The sequence below is a fragment of the Capsicum annuum genome, chromosome 4 (genome assembly GCF_002878395.1).
Source record: "Capsicum annuum cultivar UCD-10X-F1 chromosome 4, UCD10Xv1.1, whole genome shotgun sequence".
In the NCBI taxonomy this organism is placed as follows: Eukaryota; Viridiplantae; Streptophyta; class Magnoliopsida; order Solanales; family Solanaceae; genus Capsicum; species Capsicum annuum.
Window position 1 is genome coordinate 152,201,588 of NC_061114.1, and position 23,314 is coordinate 152,224,901.

A 23,314-nucleotide genomic window follows, 5' to 3' on the forward strand; every position below is an offset into this window, starting at 1 on the left:
TATTACATATACCAACAAATGAGGATTACAAACTAAGAGCATCTAATATCTCTGCCACCTTCTACGAAGGGGACAGTGGACACCAGATCTCAGCATAGCATCAAACCAAACAATAAAAAACAAACAACCTCCAACTATTGCAAATCAACTATACAATCTATGAATCAGACTCTGACATCTCCTAACCTTCCTACAGTTGGGTACCATAGTTAGTCTTTCCTTCAATTCCCTTTGTATTTGTGTAACTACAAACTCACTATTTACATTTATGTGCCTGAACAGCTTCCAGTTTCTGGCCTGCCAAGTGTAGTATATTAGAACTCCACATAAAGCTGCTACAATTTCCTCCTTGAGTTGTCTCCAGCTTCTACCTTCCATTTCTGTCTAGCCTCTTTCCTTAGTATATTGATCCCAGCCCATAATGATAGTGCATTCCTCACAGCAGAGACCGATCTACAATCAACAAATAAGTGTTGGATAGTTTCAGCTTCTGCAGTATCACATAAACAACACTCATCAGTGTCAACATATATATGCAGCTTCTGTAACCTCACCTTGGTTAGCAACCTATCATGGTATGCAAGCCACATAATCACTCTTTTCTTAGAAAGCATTTCTGAACACCACAGTAGGTCTACCTCCCTTGATTGATTAGAATGCCTAACATAGCAATGTAGCTACTGGAAACTGAATATATATCACTATCTGTCAGTCTATATGTTCTGTGGCGTTGTGGTGGAATCTGACCCCATGTTTCTCTATTATTTTTCATATACACCTCATGGACCACAATTTCACCCATAGTACACCTTTCTTTACTGCCAGTTGTCACAGCAGTTCCCCAACAGAAGCAGTATTCAAGATCTTGCATCCTTTAATGTTTAGTCCCCCAAATCTTAGGACCACAAATAGTATCCCAGGCCACTTTCCTCTTACCTCCACATGTCCCCCATAAATATCTCTACATCTGTCGATCACCTTCAATACACTTTGGGGCAGTATAATGCTCCCCAAAAGTTGTATATGGAAAACAACACTGAAGTAATGATTTGTATTCTTCCTGCACATGTTAATTTCCTTGCATATCCTGTGTCTTTATCCTGTTAGTGATCTTCTCTACCAGTTGATGACACTCTACCTTAGATGTAGCCCAAGGTATCTATCTAATAGGCAGTGTACCTATTGAGAACCCTATGCTTTCCAATACTATGTCTAGTGGTCTCATCAATGCCAGCCATTAAGACATTTGACTTGTCCATATTGGCCACAAGTCCAGTTACTTCATTGAAGTATGAAAGCACTTCGATGATCCTCTTCACTGAATCCAGATTTCCTTTGCAGAACACCTTCAAATCATCAGCAATAATCGAGTAAGCCTAGCCTTGCATAGGGTGGAACTGGAAGTCTGTCACTTCTCATACTTCTTAGGCTTCTACTCAACTATTCAATCACTAGTACAAAGAGCAGTGGTGACATTAGATCACCTTGTCTCAGACACTTCCTTCCCTCAAAACAGCCATGTCCCTCTCCCTTCACCTTGATAGTGAACTTAGTGGAAGTAACACAGACCATAACTAGTTTCACAAAGAGTTCTGGGAAGCCATACACTTTCAGAACTTCCTCTAAAAGATCCCAGATGACCATGTCATATGCCTTCCTCAAGACTATCTTCATAAGGCATCTAGGGGTAGTCTTTCTATTATAATATCTAAGTAAGCCATGACAAATCAGAACATTATGAGTTAAAGATACCCTCTACAAATGCTGCCTGGCTATCAGCCACCACCAAGTTTAGAGCTTGTATCAGTCTCACACAAACAAGCTTAGAAATTAGCAGCTCTTAGTATACTTAGTAACAAACTGACCTCTAAACAATAGCGTTTCTCTGCTTTTATTTTTTTAGTTTGATATTAATTGAGAAGTAATTTTATTAGTACAGCGCTCTAGATGTATTATATAGTATATACAGCTGTTACTCTATTTGATAAGTGTATGTACAGTCATTTACTAATCATCCCAAAAATGAAGCCCATAATCTACGCAAACTGATATATGCTTGTCACCTATAAATTACAAATGAAATAAAAAGGAAATGCCAACCTTGAACAAATGAAATTTTCAGTTCTTTCTAAGGTTCTACAATCATTTCTCTCCAATCTGTCCAAATGTAAAACAGCTGAGTTGTCTTTCATATGTAAATTCTCACCTCCATGCTTCTAAATAATCTTGTTTTAGACCCTTTATCTTTCCCAGTTGTCCTGCGTAGGCAGTTCAAGCGAAAAACATAGAGAGTTTTGTTTTTCATGGAAATGACCTAGTTTTGTATATAACAACAACTTCCGTTTGTGGCTCAAGTTGCTTTATTTGCTGTCAAAATTTTTCATCCATATCAAAAGAATTGTCTGCATCTTCAATGAGTTATATGAAAATAGCATTTACTTTTTCTTTAGAGGATACTCTTAATGCAAATTATAATACAAAACCATACATGGACCTCAGTTTTACTCTTCTCCATCAACTTTTCGTTTTCTATTTCTATACCTACAAGATAAAGGTAATATACATTTTATATACACATATTTTATGTCTCTTTTGAATGCTGGAAGTCAAATAAATAAATTCAACTTTGACAAGAGAATGCAATAACTACCCAAAAAATAAGGACTTACTCTTCACGTACTGTGATTTTTCAAATCACCATCAAACTTCTATCCATCTAGAGAGAGCAATATCAAATTTTCTTTAGAAATGTAAGAAATTAGGTAACCCAAAAAAGTCATAAACCATGAGGAAGCTTCATTTATGCAGTTAATTTTTGAATCTGATAGATTTTCTGTGAGAAAAACAGTAAATACTGGAACAAATGCTGATTTTTATACTAATTACACTGAAATTACAACCAGAATTCTAAAACAGCCACTAAGAAACTGCTCATACCTTAAAATACAACCTAAGACATGAATGAAATTCAGTTATAGAATACATAATATTAAGATTATACAAATTCATGCATTCCTAGACATTCGAGAGGCTAGAACTCTCCCAGAAGATTCCTTTTTCCTTTTTCTTTTCTCTGAATATCTCTCCCTGACCGTCCTGCCTTTTTCTACAGAAAAAACACACAACACATGTGTAACTGTCTCATGACAGTCACTAAGTTTTCCAATTTCTTATTTTGGACTCCTAGAATAAGTTTTAATAACTTGAGGTACATCATTACCCTCCCCTATACGAGTCACCTTGTCCTTAAGGTGAAAGTTAGGAAACTGCAGATTGATGATTTCATATTCCTCCCAAGTGTTCTCAAATTCTGGTAGGGAATGCAGATTGATGATTGCATATTCCTCCCAAGTGTTCTCAAATTCTGGTAGGGTCTTCCACTTGATTAACACTTCCCACCTACCATTGATTAGCTTCCTGGTCTGCCTCACTGCTTCAGGTTCAACTTGAAGCTCCAAATCTTGGGTAAGAAATGGAGGTAGGTTTTGAGCAGTAGTAGTTGGGAGCAAGCATTTTCTCAACTTCTCAACTGTGAAACATGAAACACTGAATGAATGCGAGTTCCAACTGGTAACTCCAACCAATAAGCTACGGGACCAAGCTTTTCTAGAATCTTAAAAGAGCCATAAAAACGGGGATTGAGTTTTTCATTTATCTTCTTAGCCAAAGAACGTTGTTTGTAGGGCCGAAGTTTGAGATATACAATCTCACCAATCTCAAGCCGATCAGCTTGATTCTTCATTCTTTGTTGTGCTTGTAGTAGATGTTCTTTGAGTTTAGTCAAGATCGGATTCCTAGTGCGCACCTGCTCATTTACTTCTTCCATCACTGAAGTAATGTCATCCAAGTGAAAAATTGATGGTGGATCCCTTCCGTATAATGCCTTAAAGGGTGTCATACTGCAGATCTATTAAAGGATGTATTAAACAAATATTCTGCCCAAGATAACCAGTGGGACCATTGTTTAGGATTTTCTCCTGCCATACAACGGAGATATATCTCCAAAACTCCTATTCACAACTTCTATTTGCCCATCGGTTTCAGGTGATATGAAGAGCTATAGCATAAGGTAGTACCTGTTATTTGGAATAGCTCTCTCCAAAGTTGGCTTATGAATGAATACACCATCATGATCAGACACAATAGATTAAGAAATCCATGCAATTTAACCACCTCCTTAATGAAAACAGCAGCCATATCTTTAGCATTAAAAGAGTGTGAAAGTGGAATAAAATGTGCATACTTAGTAAGATAATCCACCACAACCAATATAGTATCAAACTTATAGGATTTAGGAAGACCAGTAATGAAGTCCATAGTTGCATCTTCCCACACATGATGAGGTAGAGGCAAAGGTTGAAGTAACCCTGCAGGACCCTAAGTTTGAGACTTGTTCTTTTGACAAATTTCACACCTGAAAACGAAGTTTTGCACATCCCTCTTCATACCTTCCCAACAGATGTTCACAGACAGCCTCTTATATGTGCGAAGATACCCCGATTTGCCTCTTATAGGAGAAGAATGAAACTCTATCTATAGACCAGGTATCGAGATGATCCTTTTGGCAAAACCAAGCGTCTTTTGAATAGTAGACATCCATTCTTCAAGTTGTATTTGCCATCTGTTCGCTGTCCTGAAATTAACTTCTGCAAAATAGAAGTCATTTTGGTGTCTCGTTGTACTTCTTAGTCCCATTCTTCCTTGTATTCAAATTTCCAAATTGAAGATGCATATAATTTTGCAGATTCCCCGCGTCTTGACAACGCATCAGCCACTCTATTTTCAGCACCTGGTTTGTACTTGATCTCAAACTTATAACCCATGAGTTTGGAGACCCATTTCTGTTGATTCTCATCCATGACTCTCTGTTCCACCAAAAATTTAAGGGCTATTTGATCTATTCTGATGATGAAATGATGGCCCATCAAGCAATGATTCCATCTTTGACAGCTCACACAATAGCCATTAACTCCCGTTCATATACCGAACATTGTCTTGCTCTAGGAGAAAGCATTCGACTGAAATAAGCAATAGGTTTACCATTTTGCATTAAAACTGCACCAACACCAAATCCCCAAGCATTAATTTCAATTACAAAAGGCTGAGAAAAATTCGGCGTCGCTAAAACGGGCACTTGAGTCATAGCCAACTTCAACGCCTCAAATGATTGTTGGGCTCGTTCTCCCATAAAAAGGCATCCTTTTTAAGTAAATCAGTCAAAGGGGCAGTAATCTTACCATAGTGTTTGACAAATTTTCTATAATATCTGGTGAGCCCCAAAAATCCTCCCAAAGACTTGATATCTCTAGGAACAGTCCAAGATATCATACTCACAATCTTGGAGGGATCAGCTTGCACTCCTTCCTCCTTCAAAGGAAATAATATGGACTAGGTATTCAAGTTTAAGCTGACCAAACATGCATTTTTTTTTGTTGATTACCAGTTGATTCTCTTTGAGAATCTCCAAAACAACCTACAGTTGCCCAAGATGTGAAACATAGTCCCTACTATAAATCAAAATATCATCAAAGAATACTAAAACAACTTTTGCAAATAATCTCAGGAAATATCATTCATCAGTGATTGAAAAGTTGAGAGTGCATTGGTCAAGCCAAATGGCGTGACCATAAACTCATACTATCCCTTAGGGGCGCGGAAGGCTGTTTTTTCTTCATCTCCAACTTGAATGCAAATTTGATGATAATCCGACTTAAGTTCCAACTTTGTAAATATGGCGGCCACCCAGCTTATCCAGTAACTCATCAATGCATGGTATTGGAAATTTATCAAGGATTGTGATATCATTAAGAGCCCGATAATCCATGCAAAATCGCCAACTTCCATCCTTCTTAACCAGTAATACTGGAGTAGAATATGGACTAGAACTAGCCTTAATGATTCCAGCAGTCAACAACTCTTTGACCAAACGCTCGATCTCCGCTTTTTGAGAATGAAAATCTCGATATGGACGAATGTTCGACGATTGTGCTCCATATTGAAAAGTAATAGCATGATCCCAAAAACGACGTGGTGGTAGGCCCAAGGCTTGCTCACCTACTTTTGGATAATCAGATAATAACTTTTCAATCTCCTTTGATGTTATAGCTTCTTCATCTTCAATTCTTGTTACCTGATTTAACGCGACCAAAATTCCCTGGCTCCTTTCTTTAGTAAATTGGTCATGGCTTCGAGTGATACTATTGTCCGAACCATAGCTAGATCCCGTCAAAGCAACACCGATCTTCCTACATCTTTGAATTACATAGTAAGAAGATTCTAATTTACACTCACCTCACCTAATGTCACTAACCATTCCATCCCTAAAACCAAATCAATTCCCTTCAATTTGAATAGAAAATACTACTGGTTGATTTGGATTCCTTGCACATCTATCCTTACCTCTTTGCATACTTCACTCTTGCTAACTTGTTGACCATTACCAATTATTACTTCAAATCTTTTGGTTTTTTTAATAGGTAATTGGAAGTGATGATCAAGGGTGGAAGATATAAAGTTATGGGTGGCCCCACTATCGACCAAAACAATTACGTTGCGCCATGAATCTTCCCTACGAATTACATTGTTCTACATTCAGTAAGTCCCATAGCTGAATTCATATTCATCACCATCATAGTACCCTTCGTTTCCTCTTCAACTAAATCTTCTAATGTAGGCTCAAAGAATTCTTCTGTATCATTTTGATCTATGTTGGGTGTCTCTGAAACAATCAATAGGTTAAGATACCTATTTTTACAATGATGATTGGGGCCAAATTTTTCATCACAAACATAACCCTAGCTGTCTTTTTGGAGCAAATTCTGAGTCAGACTACCTTCTAAATTGTCCCTCAGATTTTTTGCTACTAAAGAGTTGAAGCTAGTCAACTTTGCGGCAGGATGCAATTGTGAATCAGTGTTATGACTTGTTGTTCCGCCTCTTGGTCCCGTGTTTCCTAGTGTTCCGCCTCTCGAGTCCTGTGTTTCAAGAATGTTTGCAACTCGATGGTGATTGGTTCTAAATCCAACTGATTTATTGCTTGAACTTCCTCTGTTTGGTTCAAATTTAAAACCGTGAATTTGTTGCAACACAAAATTTCAATCCTCCACCTTTTGAGCCATCTCCATTATCTCCTTCAAAGTTTGGGCCGTAAAAACATCACTTCTGCTCAAATTTCCTCTTTCAGACCATTCAGAAACGCTCCAGATAACATTCCACCAGACACCTCATTCATAGATGCTGACACCTTTTCAAATTCTTCACGAAACGCAATGATTGTGGTAAACTACTTCAACCCCATTAAGACAGCATATTGGTTGATCTTTTGAGAATGACGAAATTGGTTCAACAACTTTCTTTTGAAGTCTTCCCAGGTTAACATTTGTTGCCGAGATTCCGTTCAATAATACCAATTTAAGGCTTTTCCTTCCAAACAAACATCTGCTGCCTGTAATCTTTCCGCTTCAGAAATTTCATTCACTGCAAAATATCGTTCCACTCTGAAAATCCATCCTAAAGGATCCTCTCATTCGAAAACTGGTAATTGTAGTTTTTAAAATTTCTTCCCATCTTGACATTGCTTCCCTCCTCTTGGTTTCCAATGGATCTAATTTGAGAATGGGATGCTTCTGCTATCACAGTTCGCACTTGTGCTTAAATTCTTGCAAGAGACTCTCATTTCTTGAAACCATCCTTCCAGTTTTCTGACATTTTCTCTTACCCTTGTCAAATTTGTCTCCACCTATTCGACTCGTCATACCCGAACGTTACAGCTCTTATACCAAAAATTGATAAGACTTTCTGCAAGAAAAATAGTAAATACTGGACAAATGCTGATTTTTATACTAACTACACTGAAATTACAACTAGAATTCTAAAACAGCCACTAGGAAACTGCTAATACCTTAAAATACAACCTAAGGCCTGAATGAAATTCAGTTATGGAATACATAATACTAAGATTATACAAATTCATGCATTCCTAGACATTCGAGAATCTAGAACTCTCCCAGAAGATTCCTTTTTCTTTTCTCTGAATATCTCTCCCTCAGCGTCCTGCCTTTTTCTACAGAAAAAAACACCCAATACATGTGTAATTGTCTCATAACAGTTACTAAATTTTCCAATTGCTTATTTTGGCCTCCTAGAATAAGTTTTTATAACTTGAGGGACATCAGAATCATTCATCAAGATTTCTCTGTTGCATTACGAAATTCAGAACTATTACGTAAACAAGTTCTTAAATAATCCTGTTTTCTCTACAGATACCTCAAGAACAGAACATATATGATTGAACAACTTTAAAATGGAGCCAATATTAAGTCTGGTGAAAAGAAAACATAAATAAAAGAAAGAAAGTAACACCTGAACAAATGGATAGCATTGCAAATATTCTCTGGTATAATTGTGAGAAGCGGGAAAGTGAGGCCCGCAAAAAAGAACACGAGTAACGTGACTGCTACTATTATCACCCATTTTCGGAACCTTTGGGGATGCGTTTGGACCTAATGAATAGGAAAATACAAATATAGATATCAGTATATATCCTTAGTACATCTAGAGAGAGTATTATACACATTGTTTGAGAAAACACATTATCATCTTGGTCCTTGCTGCTTATTGTAAGAACCTCCCTGTCCAAGAACTGGATGGAAGAAAGGATATAAAGCATGTACTGTTCCTGATGATATACGAGGCAATGGAGACGAGATTTTTTTCAATGAACAAATGACTTAACAAAGGAGAAATGAAGAATTTAGACAAAAGTGCCCTTTAGTCCACTAGGGAATTAGATAGCAAGCCATGAATAAATCATTGGCTCCCCTCCCTTCCATCTCCAACCAAAAGATTGAAAAGAGTAATAAATCATCAAAACAAGTTGGAGAAACAGTAAAGCTCTATAGTACAAACAAATGTGTGAGGCAGAAACCATTCATTACAAGAAATAGAGGTTTTTCCCACCGCATTCAACGAGAAATTTGTGCTATGAAACATGGTTTTCGCACCCGTTTCCCAACGAACCAGCTCACTGGTAAAACGCACCGTGGGAAACACATATTCTCACTGAAACACTAGGAAAGCTTCCTAAACTATTTTTTCTTTCCCACTAATTCAATCAAAATATATGTATAGCCACTGAACAATTTTCAGTGGGAATTTTCAATGGAAAATAGTTATTCTTTTAGTAGTGAGTTGAACAAAAATTTATTTAAAAAGGAAAATAAAGAGAGATTTAGAATATAGTGGAAATAGGGATATACCAGGTTGAGATAGAGAAGAGAAGCAATGGCGGCGTTGATGTTGCAGCTCAAGAGAAGTGTTTCCCAGTGTTTTTGTATCACAAACCCAGGTTTTGCAGACCTTTAATGCGGAGGCGGTCTTACGGTACATCAATCTATTTAGATTACCTGAGGTTTTGTCAAACTAGCAGATCAGCAATCGGCTAAGTGCGTGCTAAATAAGTAGAGGGACAAGTTCTTTTGCATTTTTTTTGACATTTTTTTATTTGGAGACTCTTCAACAAGGCTAAGGGTCAAATACAATTAAAAATTAATTTAAATTATTAGAAATAAATAAATTTAAAATATTTTAATATTTTTTTAATAACCTAAAATTTCTTAATCTTTTCACCATTTTTTTTCGACTTTCAACCATTAATTTCTCTCTCTTTACATGTAAAGACTTTTTCTTTGTTTTTCGAAAAAAAATTGAGTTTTTTAGTTATGAAAATAAGAATTTGAGTTAAATGCTCTTTTAGTATAGATTAACAATTTTAATATTGTTACTTAAAAACAAAATTAAAATTCACAAAATCTTAATTTGTAGTATTTGTTCTTTTAGTATGGTGATTGATGTAAGTATGGTATCTTTTCTGAGTGAAATATAATATTTTGTTGTTATTATAGTTTTTGTTCTCAAACATTGTTATAAAAATAGTGAAATTTTAATTTTAATTTTTTTCGGAGACATCTAGTGTGACCAAATCCAACAACTGTTGATTTTGTTGCTTTAAGTGAACGCCTATTTAAACAACTATTGATTTGTTAGTGTTTGTTGTGTTTTTTGGAGTTTGTTTTTGTTTGTGTTTCTTAGTGTTGTTGGGTGTGTGTTGGTGGTGTTGGATTTATAAATGTTGGTAAATGTTCCTAGTGTTGGTGTATTAATAAATATTGATTTTGTTGATTTTGTTTGTGTTGTAGTATTTGTAAATGTTGGTAAATGTTGATGTTGTTGGTGTTGATGTATTAGTAAATGTTGTTGGTATTGGTGGTGTTGATTTATTTGTGTTGGTGGTGGTGCTAATATATTGGTGAATGTTGTTGCTGTTGTATTGCTAAAAATTGCTATTGGTGTATTGATAAATTGTGGTATTGTTGTAGGTGTTCCTGTTGATATATGTATGTATTTATGTGGTAAAAATATTGTTAATATTGATAGATCTTGCTACTGGTTTGATTTGTTAAACAAATGACTCATCTGTTGCAACAGATGGTTTATCTATTGGAAAAAGCATTACAATTATTCCAATAGATAACTCATTTGTTGCAATAGGTGTGTCATCTATTGGATGAAATCATAGCAGTTATTCCAACAAATGATTGTCAAGACTATTTTGTTTTCGTCCAATAAATGGATAATCTGTTGCAATAGAAGATTCATCTATTTTTAGAAATCAATACAAACTGAGTACACTATTTTGTTTTCATCTAACATATTACCCATCTATTGCAACAAACGAGTGATCTGTTGGAAGAGAAAAAATAATTTCAATACTATTTGATTTCTTCCAACAGATGGCTCATTTGTTGCAACAAATTACCCATATGTTGGAAGAAATCAAAATAATATTGAAACTATTTTTATTTTTTTCAACATATCACTCATCTGTTGTAACAGATAGATAATCTGTTGTATGAAATCAACATAGTATACCTTGCTATTTTGATTTCTTTCAACATATGACCCATCTGTTGAAACTGATTGTTGGAAGAAATCAAAACAGTATTGAAACTATTTTTATTTCTTTCAACAAGTCACTCATCTATTACAACATATGACTAATCTATTGGAAATATTATTTTACTGTGTTGACTTGTTAGATCTATTGCTATCCTTTTTTTAATGATGCATAAATCATTTATAATATTTTTTATTTTCCTCTTATTGGTATATAAAATGGCTCCAAAAAAATGAATCAATTCCAAAGAAAGGAAAAAGTAAAATAGCTAGGCTATATTCAGTACTAGATGAGCTTGTTGAACAAGCAATAGAAGAAGAAGTCTCTTCTCAATCAGTTCTAGATATATAAAAAGAGAAGAAAAAAGTGGATGAGAATGAATTAGAACGAAATAAAGAATCTAGAGATTTAAATAAAAATAAACAAAAAGATGAGGAAAGTAGTGGAGATAAGGAAAGTGGGGGATATGAGAAAGATGAAGAGGACAATGATGAAAATGAAAATGAAGTAGATATAGATAAAGAAGGGAATGGAGAAGATGATGAAGTAGAAGAAGATGATAAAAATAATGAAAAAGAGGAAGACGATGGAGAAGAAGAGAAAGATGCAAGTGATGAAAATGAACACGAGGAAGAGAAAAGCTTCACAAGAGAACTTGAATTTAGATAAGGAAAAAAAGTCAACATAATTTAAATGTTAATATTGATGCTAATACCCCTTCCACTGAAGAGTTTGTCAAAATCTTCTGTATTGATAATTTTTCTGTGAGAATACAGTGTGATGGTGTTACAAATTTAACTGGTGATTGTATGGTAAAGTCCGCCATGAAAAAATCTTTTAACACCTTCAGAAAAATTCTTCGAGAATAAAAATTGAATGCTTATTTTAGGGATAGCTACTTTGAGCAATATCTTAATTTTTCGAAGGATAATAATGTTCTTTTTCAAATGAACATGGTGTATGATCTTCTCAAACATAGATTTATGTATGAGAATAAAGATAAGATGGATGAGGTATAACGAAATTAATGTTGCATGCCACTTTGTTTTAGTTGGAAGGACTTCGTCATAGTAACTAGACTAAAATGTTATCCTCCTTCTCAACCAATACCTATTGTAACACAAAAAAGTACCCTTGCACATAAAAAATAACAACAAAGAAAAAAGCTAAGACTATAAATAAAATAAAAGGCAAGTTAAGTGATGTGATGACTTGGTGTCCCTTGTTGGTCTAAGCTTCAAAAACACAAATTTAATTGAAGAGTTGAAAGGTAATAGACTTTCAATGAAGCACAAATAATCGTTGTGCTTGATTTGGTTTGTATATAATATTCTTTGGGGCGAGAGACGTTAACAACAACATATCACTTGATTTAATAAAGCTCTTTGAGAATCTGGAGTAATTTAACAACTATCCTTGGGGTCATGAAATTTATAAAATGATTGTCCAATATTTGTTGACTCCATTAATGTCAATGATAGTCAATTTATATGGCTTTTTATGGTAAATATTTCTTTTTTTTATGTCTCATTTATTTTTTTATTGAATAATGCTTTTGATTTGTTGGCATAATTGTTATAGGCTTGGGCATTGAAGTTATTTCTCATTTCAGACAACAAGTAAATAGCTACCAAGAAAGTTTCATGTCCAAGAATCATGATATGATTGCCGGCCAAAAATGATTTAAAAAAAAGTAAAATTTTTTAATCTTTTCATTCCCTCCCTCCCTCCACCCCCATTGGAGGAAGCAATAATTTTAATTTTGATCAAATTTTTGTGATCAAATTTTTGTTTTAATTAATGATTAATTTAAATGATTTAATCAACATTCTAACATATGTATTGATTTATTTTAGATAGTGCATCCATGGCTTGTTCCGACTACACGAAAGTTAAAGATGTCATATAGTGTTATTTTACGGTCTGTGAAAATTTTATCAGACCCTAAGTTAATTGATAGAATAAAAACGAAATTGGTTGGAGCAATGTAAGACCCCACAAAGTTCTCTCGTAGTCTGAGCCTTAGAGCATGTCAAGTGAAGTGTAATTTCGGCCTTAAAAGATTAAGAACTGACTTCTAAAGTGGGAAATATTTTAAACCATGTAGAATTTTCCTAATATCGACTTTTTTTCATGTAGAGAATTGAATAAGCTTTCCGTCGATACCAAATTCGCCTAAATCCGACACTCGGGCAAAGAGTTAGAGCCATTTTAGTGAGACAGTATGCCACCTGGCACTTTAGCGCATCGCGAAGCCAGCCAAAATGGCAATTGTCAAACTCCAGTGAGCCTCTGCGATTCCACCGTATCGCGGTGTCTTTCTAGTTCGCAACTAAGGTGGCAACACGATTTCCACCGCATCGCGCCAAGGTTCAGTTTTCCAATTATCCAATTTCCAGTAAACTGGCGCGATTATGGCGCGTTGCGCCAGCACGTAAAATCGGGATTTTTTCAGTTCCGGATTTTAATTCCAAGGGCAAAAAGGGTCTTTTACCAACCTCTATATATACTCTTTAACACGAGTTCAACACATTTACACCCAAATATTATTGGTTTCTGTCAATTTTCTTTAAGAACAAGACCTAGAATTTCTAATCCAAGACCCAAATCATCAAGGTTTCACCGTGAATCTTTCAAGAATTACATAGCAAGGTATGTTAGATGTTGATTCTTGGGTTCCTTCCACCCAAGAAGTTCAAGATTCCTTTTTCTAAATTCAAAGATATTATATTTATGAGTTTTCATGATTCATGTGAATTGAAATTGAAGTTCATGTTATTATTGAGTTAAATTTATGTTTCGTTTATAAAATCTCAAGAGTTGATCCTAGTATGTGATATTCATGTGATGTTCATGATAAACCCTCTTCAAGTTGCATGTTAAGTGATGTGTTTATGTCAATTGAGTAGAAATTGTTGACTAACCAAAGCATGCTCCCCATATGTTTGATAAAATGCTTATGTGAAGGAATTAGAGCCATTATAGCATGTTGACTAGAAATCCCCAATTGTGTGCAAGCTCATGCATGCCAAGTGTTTGTTGAAAAGCCTTAATGAATGAATTGTGACGTGTTAGCATGAAATCCACTAATTATATGCTCTTCAATGCATGTTAAATGTTTGTTGCAAGACCTTGTTGAATGGAGTATGAGCCAATAGCATGTCTCCCTATACTATCACATGTTTATGATTTCCAAGTGCTTGAAGAGATTCTTTAATGATTGTAATGGTGAATGAATGTCCATGGTCATGATTATTCAAGAATGTTTATGTTTTACTTTTATGTTATCGAGTCCTGGGGGTATTTATACCCGACAATTTAGCTACAAGTTTAGAGCCCGTGTTAGTTTTCACGGTAATCTTAATCAAGCCATGATTCTTAGAACTCAGTGAGTTACAAACTCAGTACTCTCAGACAGTTACAAAACTTAAGAAATCTGAGTAATCTAAGTATTATTAGCATTCCCGCTTCAGTTCAGTACTCAGCTCAGATCTAAGTAGTATTCAAGAATTTAGTTTCAGACCTCAGTAGCATTCAAGTAATCAATTCAAAACTTATTATCGTTCAGTCAGATAACGAGATTCAAAAGTATTCCATTAGTCTTCAAAATCAAGTGAACTCAGCTTAACTCAGTTACTCAGTATGATCAGTAACAGATTCAGCTCAGTCTAGTACAGTTTAAGAAAAAGAGTCAATTCAAAGTCTTTCAGTTGGGAGTAGGACTTAGCACCGAGCGAACCTAGGGATGGGGACTCACCCTTTAGAGTGGACTGAGATCCCTAGTAGCAATCCCTAAGTTCCAGAACTACGTAGCCAACATAGGTATGAGATGTCACCTGCTAGATAGGACTGGTATACTCAGGGATCACCTGTTAGTATATTATATATATAGGACCGATCCCAGGGGGTCACCTATTAGATAGGACTGACTCCACAAGAGAGGTCTTTACCCGTGGCACGGTACTGACACCCTTCTAACTGGGATTATAGGTTGGACCCCAATTAGCTAAAAGGGGCATATCGGTTAAATGACTACTTCCCACAGTCTCAGTTTTAGAATCAGTCTCAGTAAAGGAACTCAGTTCAGTAGTACAGAGTAAGGACTGGTAGATACAGTCAATCATTATGATTATCAACAGACTCAGAGATCACCCGCTAGATAAGACTAGTCTCAGATTTAGTTAATCAGCTTTAGTATTATCGGATTCAGAGATCACCCGCTAGATATGATTGATCTCAGATTAAGTCAAATCATATTCATTATCAGTATATACAGAGATCACCGCTAGATAGGACTAATCTCAGATTCAGCTAAGTACTCTCATTATCAGTAGATACAGAGATCACCTGCTAGATAGGATGGATCTCAGATTTCAGTCGAGCATTCCCATTATCATTAGATTTAGAGATCACCTGCTAGATAGGACTAATCTCAACTTCAGTACTCAGTTATCGATATCAGAAGATTCAGTTATTTAGTATCTCAGTATTAGTAGTGAGTTCAGATGTCAGTAAAGCAGTATCCGAGTATCAGTATTCAGAGTCATGATGATTTTAATTATGGTTTGTACATTTATGCGTATGTCCTCATTCAGTACTCTCATGTTATTCAGTTAAGCTATGTTCATCCATAAGCCTTTGCATTTAGCCTTACCTCATATAGCATACCATTACATTCAAAGTACTGATGCATACTTTTCTTTTGCCCTATGGTGTCTTATACCATAGGTTCAGAAGCGCGAGATCCAGAGCACCCTTAGCAGTCCAAACTCAATTAGTAACAGTGGACATAGCAGTGAGTCCTCTTCATTTGAGGATGATCTTTATTTTATTATGGCATTAGATTTAGTTTATTTTATATAGATGAAGTTAGTTGGGGACATGTCCCATCAGCTCCACAGTTCAGACAGTTAGAGGCTTTTCGGATAGATGTATTAGTATTCAGTTTTCAGTATTGATTATTTTAGACGTTTTGAACCTTATGGCAAGTTTTTTGCCAGTTTTCTACATTATTCAGTATTTTTATACAGTTATTGCAGAAGGTACCAAATAAGGGTTAGCTTGTGGTCCTTCGGGATTATGAGCACCGTGTGGCATTTTGGTTCTAGAAAAATGGGGCGTTACAAGCAACAAGCATTGAAAGAAATGTCACGACCCAAAATCGATAGGTCATGATGGCACTTGTTGTGGCCAACCTCGACAAGTAAGTCTATTATACAAATCGATACCCGAAGGATAAAAAGATAGAAATAACCTCAAGGTAAGGCTTGTAGAATGAAGCCGAACCATACAAGTATAAAAATATGAAAAGAAACATAACAATGCAGTCATAAGTCCCAAATCAGGTGTCAACAGTATAAGAACGTATTTAGTACAACTCGAATCCAAGAAAATACATCAGATATCAAATACAAGAGAAGCTCTGACTCCAAAATAAAAATAAAGACAGTCTATAAAGAAAGGTTGCAGAAGACATTCGGATGTCTAAAACTCATCAACTACCTTGAAAGCTCCGATAAATGCCTGAGTCAAGCAATGTGGGACGCACCCGAGCCTGAATCTTCACCATAAGGGTATAGTAGGAATGAGTACAATCTACTTGTACTCAGTAAGTATCATAGGCCAATCGAACAAAGTAGAAAAAAAGTATACAAAATACACACTAAGAGCATATCATCTGCAATCAGAAAATGTCCTACAACTGTAGCTCACACCGCTTGCACTAACATTTCTAATTTATCACAAATGCAACAACAATACAACAAGTATAACACAAGTATACATTATATCACATGCAAGTATAAAGTAGAGAAGAACAAGTATATACATATGGTCAAGTATAAGTAAAAGGATATAGAGCAAGTAGACATATAATAAGTCAATACGTAAATTCAATCAAAACATCAACACAGTAAAACAAATACAATGTATAAGATGATGATGTTGCTGTTGATGATAATGTGGTGATGGTGATGATGATGCATGAGGTTGGCACACAACCTTAAGTTTCACACACAGCCTTGAGTTTGACAAACAACCTTGAGGTTGACACACAATTATCGAGTCTTCTCCGGCATAATCCTTCGGAGAAGGTTTATAATATCCAATATCCGATACCAATATTTGCTATTTCCAGTATTTCCAATATTTCTAAGATTGCTAGTATTTCTAGTATTTCCAAAGAACATACATAACATAAGACACAAATTAAGTACACATACATGGCAATACGTATATATAAAACAATAAAACAAATAAGAGAAATGATGCATATGATGACATGCGAATGATGATACAATATTCGCAATTATTCAAAATAAGTATTTCCACAGCCAATCCACATGATGTATTTCCAAAACCAATCACAATGTTACAATTCTACAATCATGTGAGCCAACATCCACTTATTATTTCCACTCTCCATGAATTTTTCACATAATTCATATGTACATAAAGTATGAATATATCACAATATGCCAAATGCATCACAATAGGCATTTCCAACAACACAATACAATTATTTACATGTATCTCAGACTATCAACATCACATAAGGCCCCGTCGGTCACATATATCACATGATATCTTAGATTTACCATTTATATCACATTTAGGCCTCACATAGACACAACATATATATAACCATTTTTTCATGATTATTCCCACCCTTAACATGCATTTTGGTATGCAAATTAAATACCCAGCCCAATCTGAAGAGTTAAGCCATAACCTACCTCGAATGCTGAAATTGGTCCACTACATTTCGAACCCATGACCTTACTTCTCATGAATGATCTCAAAATCAACTAAAACCAAGAAATATAGAATCTACGCATCAAAACAAAGCCAAAGATACCCATAATTCCTACTTTTGGTTTAAGGTCAAAACAAACCCCTGGAATGTGATTTAAAAAAAGGACAAAATTAAAACTTTATTACAAAATGTGTTTTCCATACCTTTAGGAATTTATTGTTAAAAACCCAAGTTAAATTGAGTTAAAAATGAGGTTCAAATAAAAAAAATCATTTTTAGTCTTTAATGGGTAAAACCTTTGAAATCTATTCTAAAATCAAGAATTGAAGTTATTTTGAAGATGAAATCGAGAAAAACAAGTAATTATAGGATTAAGAACATTATTCAAGTAAAAAGGAGTGAAATTTGGGGATAAATCAAGTAATAAGATTTTTGAACAATAATAAAGAAATTCACTAAGAAAAGGGTGAATTCCTACCTTAAATCCGTAAGAGAACTGATAAATAGATGTTAATCTATTTTCCCAAACAAGCTTCACTTTTAAGCTCTCTTACTATTTTAGGGTTTAGCTCTCAAGAGGCAAGATGAAAAATGAGCAAAAATCGGGTAAAAAGAGGCTATTTATACTTGTACCAGGTTGTCAGGTAAATAAGGTATAAATTGGGCTCCTCACATGAGTTTTACCATTTGTTGTCCAGGTTGCACCAGTAACCTAATGCACCAGATTTTCTGAGTCTAAAAACGGACTTCGATGGGGTGATCGGGATTTATTTGAAATTCGATATATGTAAACGAACTATGTAACCACACTAAATTCGACGCTCCGGACTCAATAACGATATTAGATTTAAAAAAAACCATCGTTTTCATAGAGTTGACCCCCAAAACCCGAAATTAGAATTTTCCAAATCGAGGGTCGAAATAAGATTTAAAAGCCGTAAAACCTAAGAAAATATGTTACGACCTTAAAATCGACGTTCCAGATCTGCCGCTGTCCGTTCAGTGATCCATCCGACGGATCAAAAGATAACCACATAAGTCCATAATAAGGCTCTTAAAGCCTCCAAGAACCATAATATCGCACAAAAGACACCAAAATGCATCGGAAGTCATGCCAATCATCCCCACAATCCAAGAGTACCACAATGTAACTATGAGAAGGGATAAAATAGTCAAATCACACAGAAATACATATTTCATCAAAATTTTAGGTCGTTACATCATCTACCACTAAAAATCTCGTTCGTTCTCGAACTAAGGCAAAGAAATACCTGAATCAATGGAAAGTTGGGGGTAAAAACTACGCATATCAGACTCTACCTCCCAATTAGCCTCATCTATAGGTCGATGTTGTCACTGAACCTTAACTATAGGGATAACTCTAGAGCACAACCATCTAACATCCCTAGCCAAAATGGAGATTAGCTCATCAACAAAAGAAAACCACTCATCTAACTGAACCGACTCCCAACGGATGACATGAGACTCAGTAGAAATATAATGGCAAAGCATAAAAACATAAAAAACTGGATGAACAACCCATAAATTTGGGGGCAAAGCTAGCTCATAGGCCAAATCACCAATAGTCCAACGAATTTCAAATGGACCAATATGCTTGAGGGATAATCTTGCCCCTCCTCCCAAACTTCATCACACCCTTCATGGGTGAAACTCAAAGAAAAACACGTTCACCAACATCAAATCTCAAGGTACGAAGTCTATGTTCCACATAACACTTCTGCCTACTCTGAGTCGCTCAAAGTCTTATCTCAAATGAACCAAACTCTATCCAAAGACTAGCGAAACAAGCCCGTACCTCAAGGTCTAACCTCAGAAATATCAAACCAACCTACTGGCGAGCGACAATGCCTATTATGCAATGCCTCAAAAGAAGCTAGGTCAATACTAGAATGATAGTTGTTATTATAATTAAACTTTGCTAATGCAAAATGCTGCTCCCACTAGACACCAAAATCCATCACACATACACGGAGCATATTCTCTAAAACTTGGATAGTCCACTCAGACTTACCATTAGTCTGGGGTTGAAATGCTATACTAAGGTCGACTCGTGTGCCCAACTAATCCTAAAAGGTCTTCCAAAAGTGAGAAGTAAACATAGAACCTCGATTTGAATTAATAAACACAGGAGAACCATGTAGTCGCACAATCTCTCAAACATAGATATAAGCCAACTTCTCGGTGTTGAAGGAAACTTGAACTGGAATGAAATGGGCCGACTTGAACAATCGATCCACAATGACCTTCACACTATCCGATCAATGAGAAGTACGAGGCAACCCAGTTATGAAGTTCACAGTAATCCATTCCCACTTCCACTCAAGAATAGGTAACCTTCAAAGTAAACAACTAGTTATAGCTGATAACAAAGAAAACGAGCTATAAAGTCTGCTACATCCTTCCTCATACCACCCGACCAGTAATGCTGACTCAAATCACAATATATCTTAGTCACACTAGGATGGATAGAATATCTGGAATAGTGGGCCTCCTCCAAAATCAATCTAATCCAATCACCCACTCTCGGCACACAAACTCAACTACTAATCCTTAAAATACTATCCGAATCAAGTGAGGTTTCCTTAGTCTCTCCACTTAACACCTTATCTCGAATCAACCTCAAACCCACATCACCAAACTGATGAGTTCGAATCTACTCCATCAAGGAAGACCTAGCCTCCACAAATGCCAAAAACCACCAGGTGTCGAAATATCAAGCCTAACCATCTATTAGCTAAAGACTGAACCCTCAAGGCCAAAGGCCTCTCCTGGGTCAAAGATGCGCCAAGTTACCAATGCTAGTCGACTTTTGACCAAGGCATCCACAACCATATTAGCCTTGCCTGGATGATAGAGAATAATCAAGTCATAGTCCTTAAGTAACTCAAGCCAACGACGCTGCCTCATATTAAGATATCGCTAACTGAAGAAGTACTGAAGGCTATGATGATCCGAGAAAATCTCACAACGGACTCCATATAAGTAGTGCCTCCACGACTTCAAAGCAAAAACAATCGCACATAACTCCAATCATGGTTAGGATAATATTCCTCTCATGGGGCTTCAATTGATGAGAAGCATACACAATCACCTTACCCTCCTGTATCAACACAATAGCTAACCCACTGCCTAAAGCATCATAAAAGATGGTAAAACCCACACCCTTCTTGGGCAAAGTCAAATAGGAGTTGATGTCAACAAATCCTTGAGCTTTTGAAAGCTCACCTCACAAGCATCGAACTACTAAAATAATCTTCTTCTAAGTTAACTTGGTCACCGAAGTTGCCATATATGAGAAACCCTTAACAAAATGCTGATAATAACAGGCTAAACCAGTAAAACTCTGAGTCTCGGTAGGTGAAGTAGGTCTAGCTCAATCATAAATCACTGGAAACTTGGCTGGATCAACTATAATACCATCCTTAGTCACCACGTGACCCAAGAAAGAAACAAACTCCAACCAAAACTCACACTTAGAAAACTTAGCATATAACTTCCTATCCCCAGTCTATGAAGCACAATCCAAAAATGCTCCTCATGCTCAACCTCACTCTTGTAATAAACCAAAATATTATCAATAAATACAACCTTCAGTTTGGCACACGATCTTGAGTTTGACACTCAACCTTGAGGTCGACACACAGTCATCGAGTCTTCTTCGACATAATCCTTCAGCGAAGCTCCATAATATCCAATATCTGATAGTAATATACAATATTTCTAGTGTTTTTAGTATGTCCAGTATTTTTCAGTATTTCCAAGTTTCCAAATCATAATAACATAAGACACAAATCAAGTACACATACATGACAACAAATTTATATAAAACAATAAAACAAACTAGAGAAATGATGTGTCTGATGACATGAGAATGATGATGTAATGACCGTTCAAAATAAGTATTTCCATAATCAATTTACATGATGTATTCCATAACCAACTAGAATGTTATAATTCCACAACCACGTGAGCCAATATCCACTCATTATTTCCACTATCCATGAATTTTCCACATAATCCGTATGCCCACAAAGTATGAACATATAACAATACATCAAAGGCACAACAATAGGCATTTCTAACAACACAATACAGTTATTCACATATATTTCAGGCTATCAATATCACATAAGACCCCGTTCGGTCACATATATCACATGATATCTCAAATTCAATAATTATATCACATTCAGGCTCCCACACGGGTACAACATATAGATAGCTATTTTTTCATGATTAGTTCCCACCCTTAACATGTATTTTGGTATACAACTTAACCACTTAGCTAAGTCTGAAGAGTTAAGCCATGACCTACCCAGAATGTTGAAACTGATCCGCTATACTTTGAACTGGTGACTTTACTTCTCACAAAAGATTCCGACATCAATTGAAACCAAGTACTATAGAATCTATGCGTCAAAATAGATCCAATGGTACCCATATTGCTTACTTTTGGTTTGGGGTCAAAACAGACCCCCGAAATAAATTTCTGAAAAAGAAGGACAAAATTAGAACTTTATTACAAAAATATGTTTCTCATATGTTTAGAAATCTACAGCTGAAAACCCAAGTCAAATCGAGTTAAAAATGAGGTTCAAATAAAAAAACATTTTTAGTCTTTACCGGTAAAGCCTTTGAAATCCATTTTAAATCAAGAATCAAAGTTATTGCATGAAATAGAGGAAAAACAAGTAATTATAGTATTAGGAACATTATTCAAGTAAAAAGGAGGTAAATTTGGGGCTAAATCAAGTAATAATTTTTTTTTTGCGGGGTAGAGGGTGGGGTTTGAATAATAATCAAGAAATTCACTAAGAAAAGGGTGAATTCTTACCTTAAATTTTAAGAGAATCAAGAAATAGATGTTAATATAGCTTCCCAAGCACCCATAAGCTTCACTTTTAAGCTCTCATACCATTTTAGGGTTTAGCCTTCAATAGGCAAGATAAAAAATGAGTAAAAATCGAGTAAAAAGGGGCTATTTCTACTTTTACCAGGTTGCCAGGTAAATAAGGCATAAATAGGGTTCCTCAAATGAGTCTAAAATAGACTTCAACGGGGTGCCCAAGATTTGTTCGAAATTTGATATACGCAAACAAACTATATAACCACACTATATTCAACGCTCTGGACTAAATAGCGATATCAAATTTTTTTAAAAACCATTGTTTTCATAGAGTTGACCCCCAGAACTCGAACTTATAATTTTCCAAATCGAGGATCGAAATGAGATTTAAAAGTCATAATGCCAACCAAATATGTTATCACCCTAAACTTGATGTTTCAGATCTGTGGTGTAATTCGTTCAACCATCCATCGTACGGATCAAAAGATAACCACATAAGTCCATAATAAGGCTCTCAAAGCCTTCAAAAATCACAATATCGCACAAAAGGTACCAAAATACATCGGGAACCATGCCAATCATCTTCATACCTAGAAATACCACAATGTAACTAGGGGTAGAGGTAAAAAAATCAAATCGCATAGAAACATATATTTTACATAATTCATCAAATTTTTAAGTCGTCATAAGAAAATCACTTGGGGAGGGTAAGCTTATTCTTGGTGATATTGTTGTTGAT

General features: G+C 35.6%; 1 protein-coding gene across 4 annotated transcripts in view; it reads right to left on the minus strand.

Moving 5' to 3' along the window:
- LOC107867935 (glyoxylate/hydroxypyruvate reductase HPR3) overlaps positions 1-9,541 on the minus strand; it is a 41,683-nt gene extending 32,142 nt beyond the window's left edge. The window contains exons 1-2 of one of the 4 annotated variants that reach the window (XM_016714428.2): positions 9,258-9,541; positions 8,362-8,501 (exon numbers count right to left, since the gene is read on the minus strand). In XM_016714428.2, coding sequence (XP_016569914.1) covers positions 8,362-8,501; positions 9,258-9,387 — 270 coding nt within the window. In that variant the 5' untranslated portion in view covers positions 9,388-9,541. Of the gene's footprint in view, positions 1-264; positions 491-8,361; positions 8,502-9,257 lie in introns of those variants that run through there. The other 3 variants (XM_047412030.1, XM_047412031.1, XM_047412032.1) reach the window with 3 other exon arrangements.
- Positions 9,542-23,314: the final 13,773 nt, after the last annotated feature.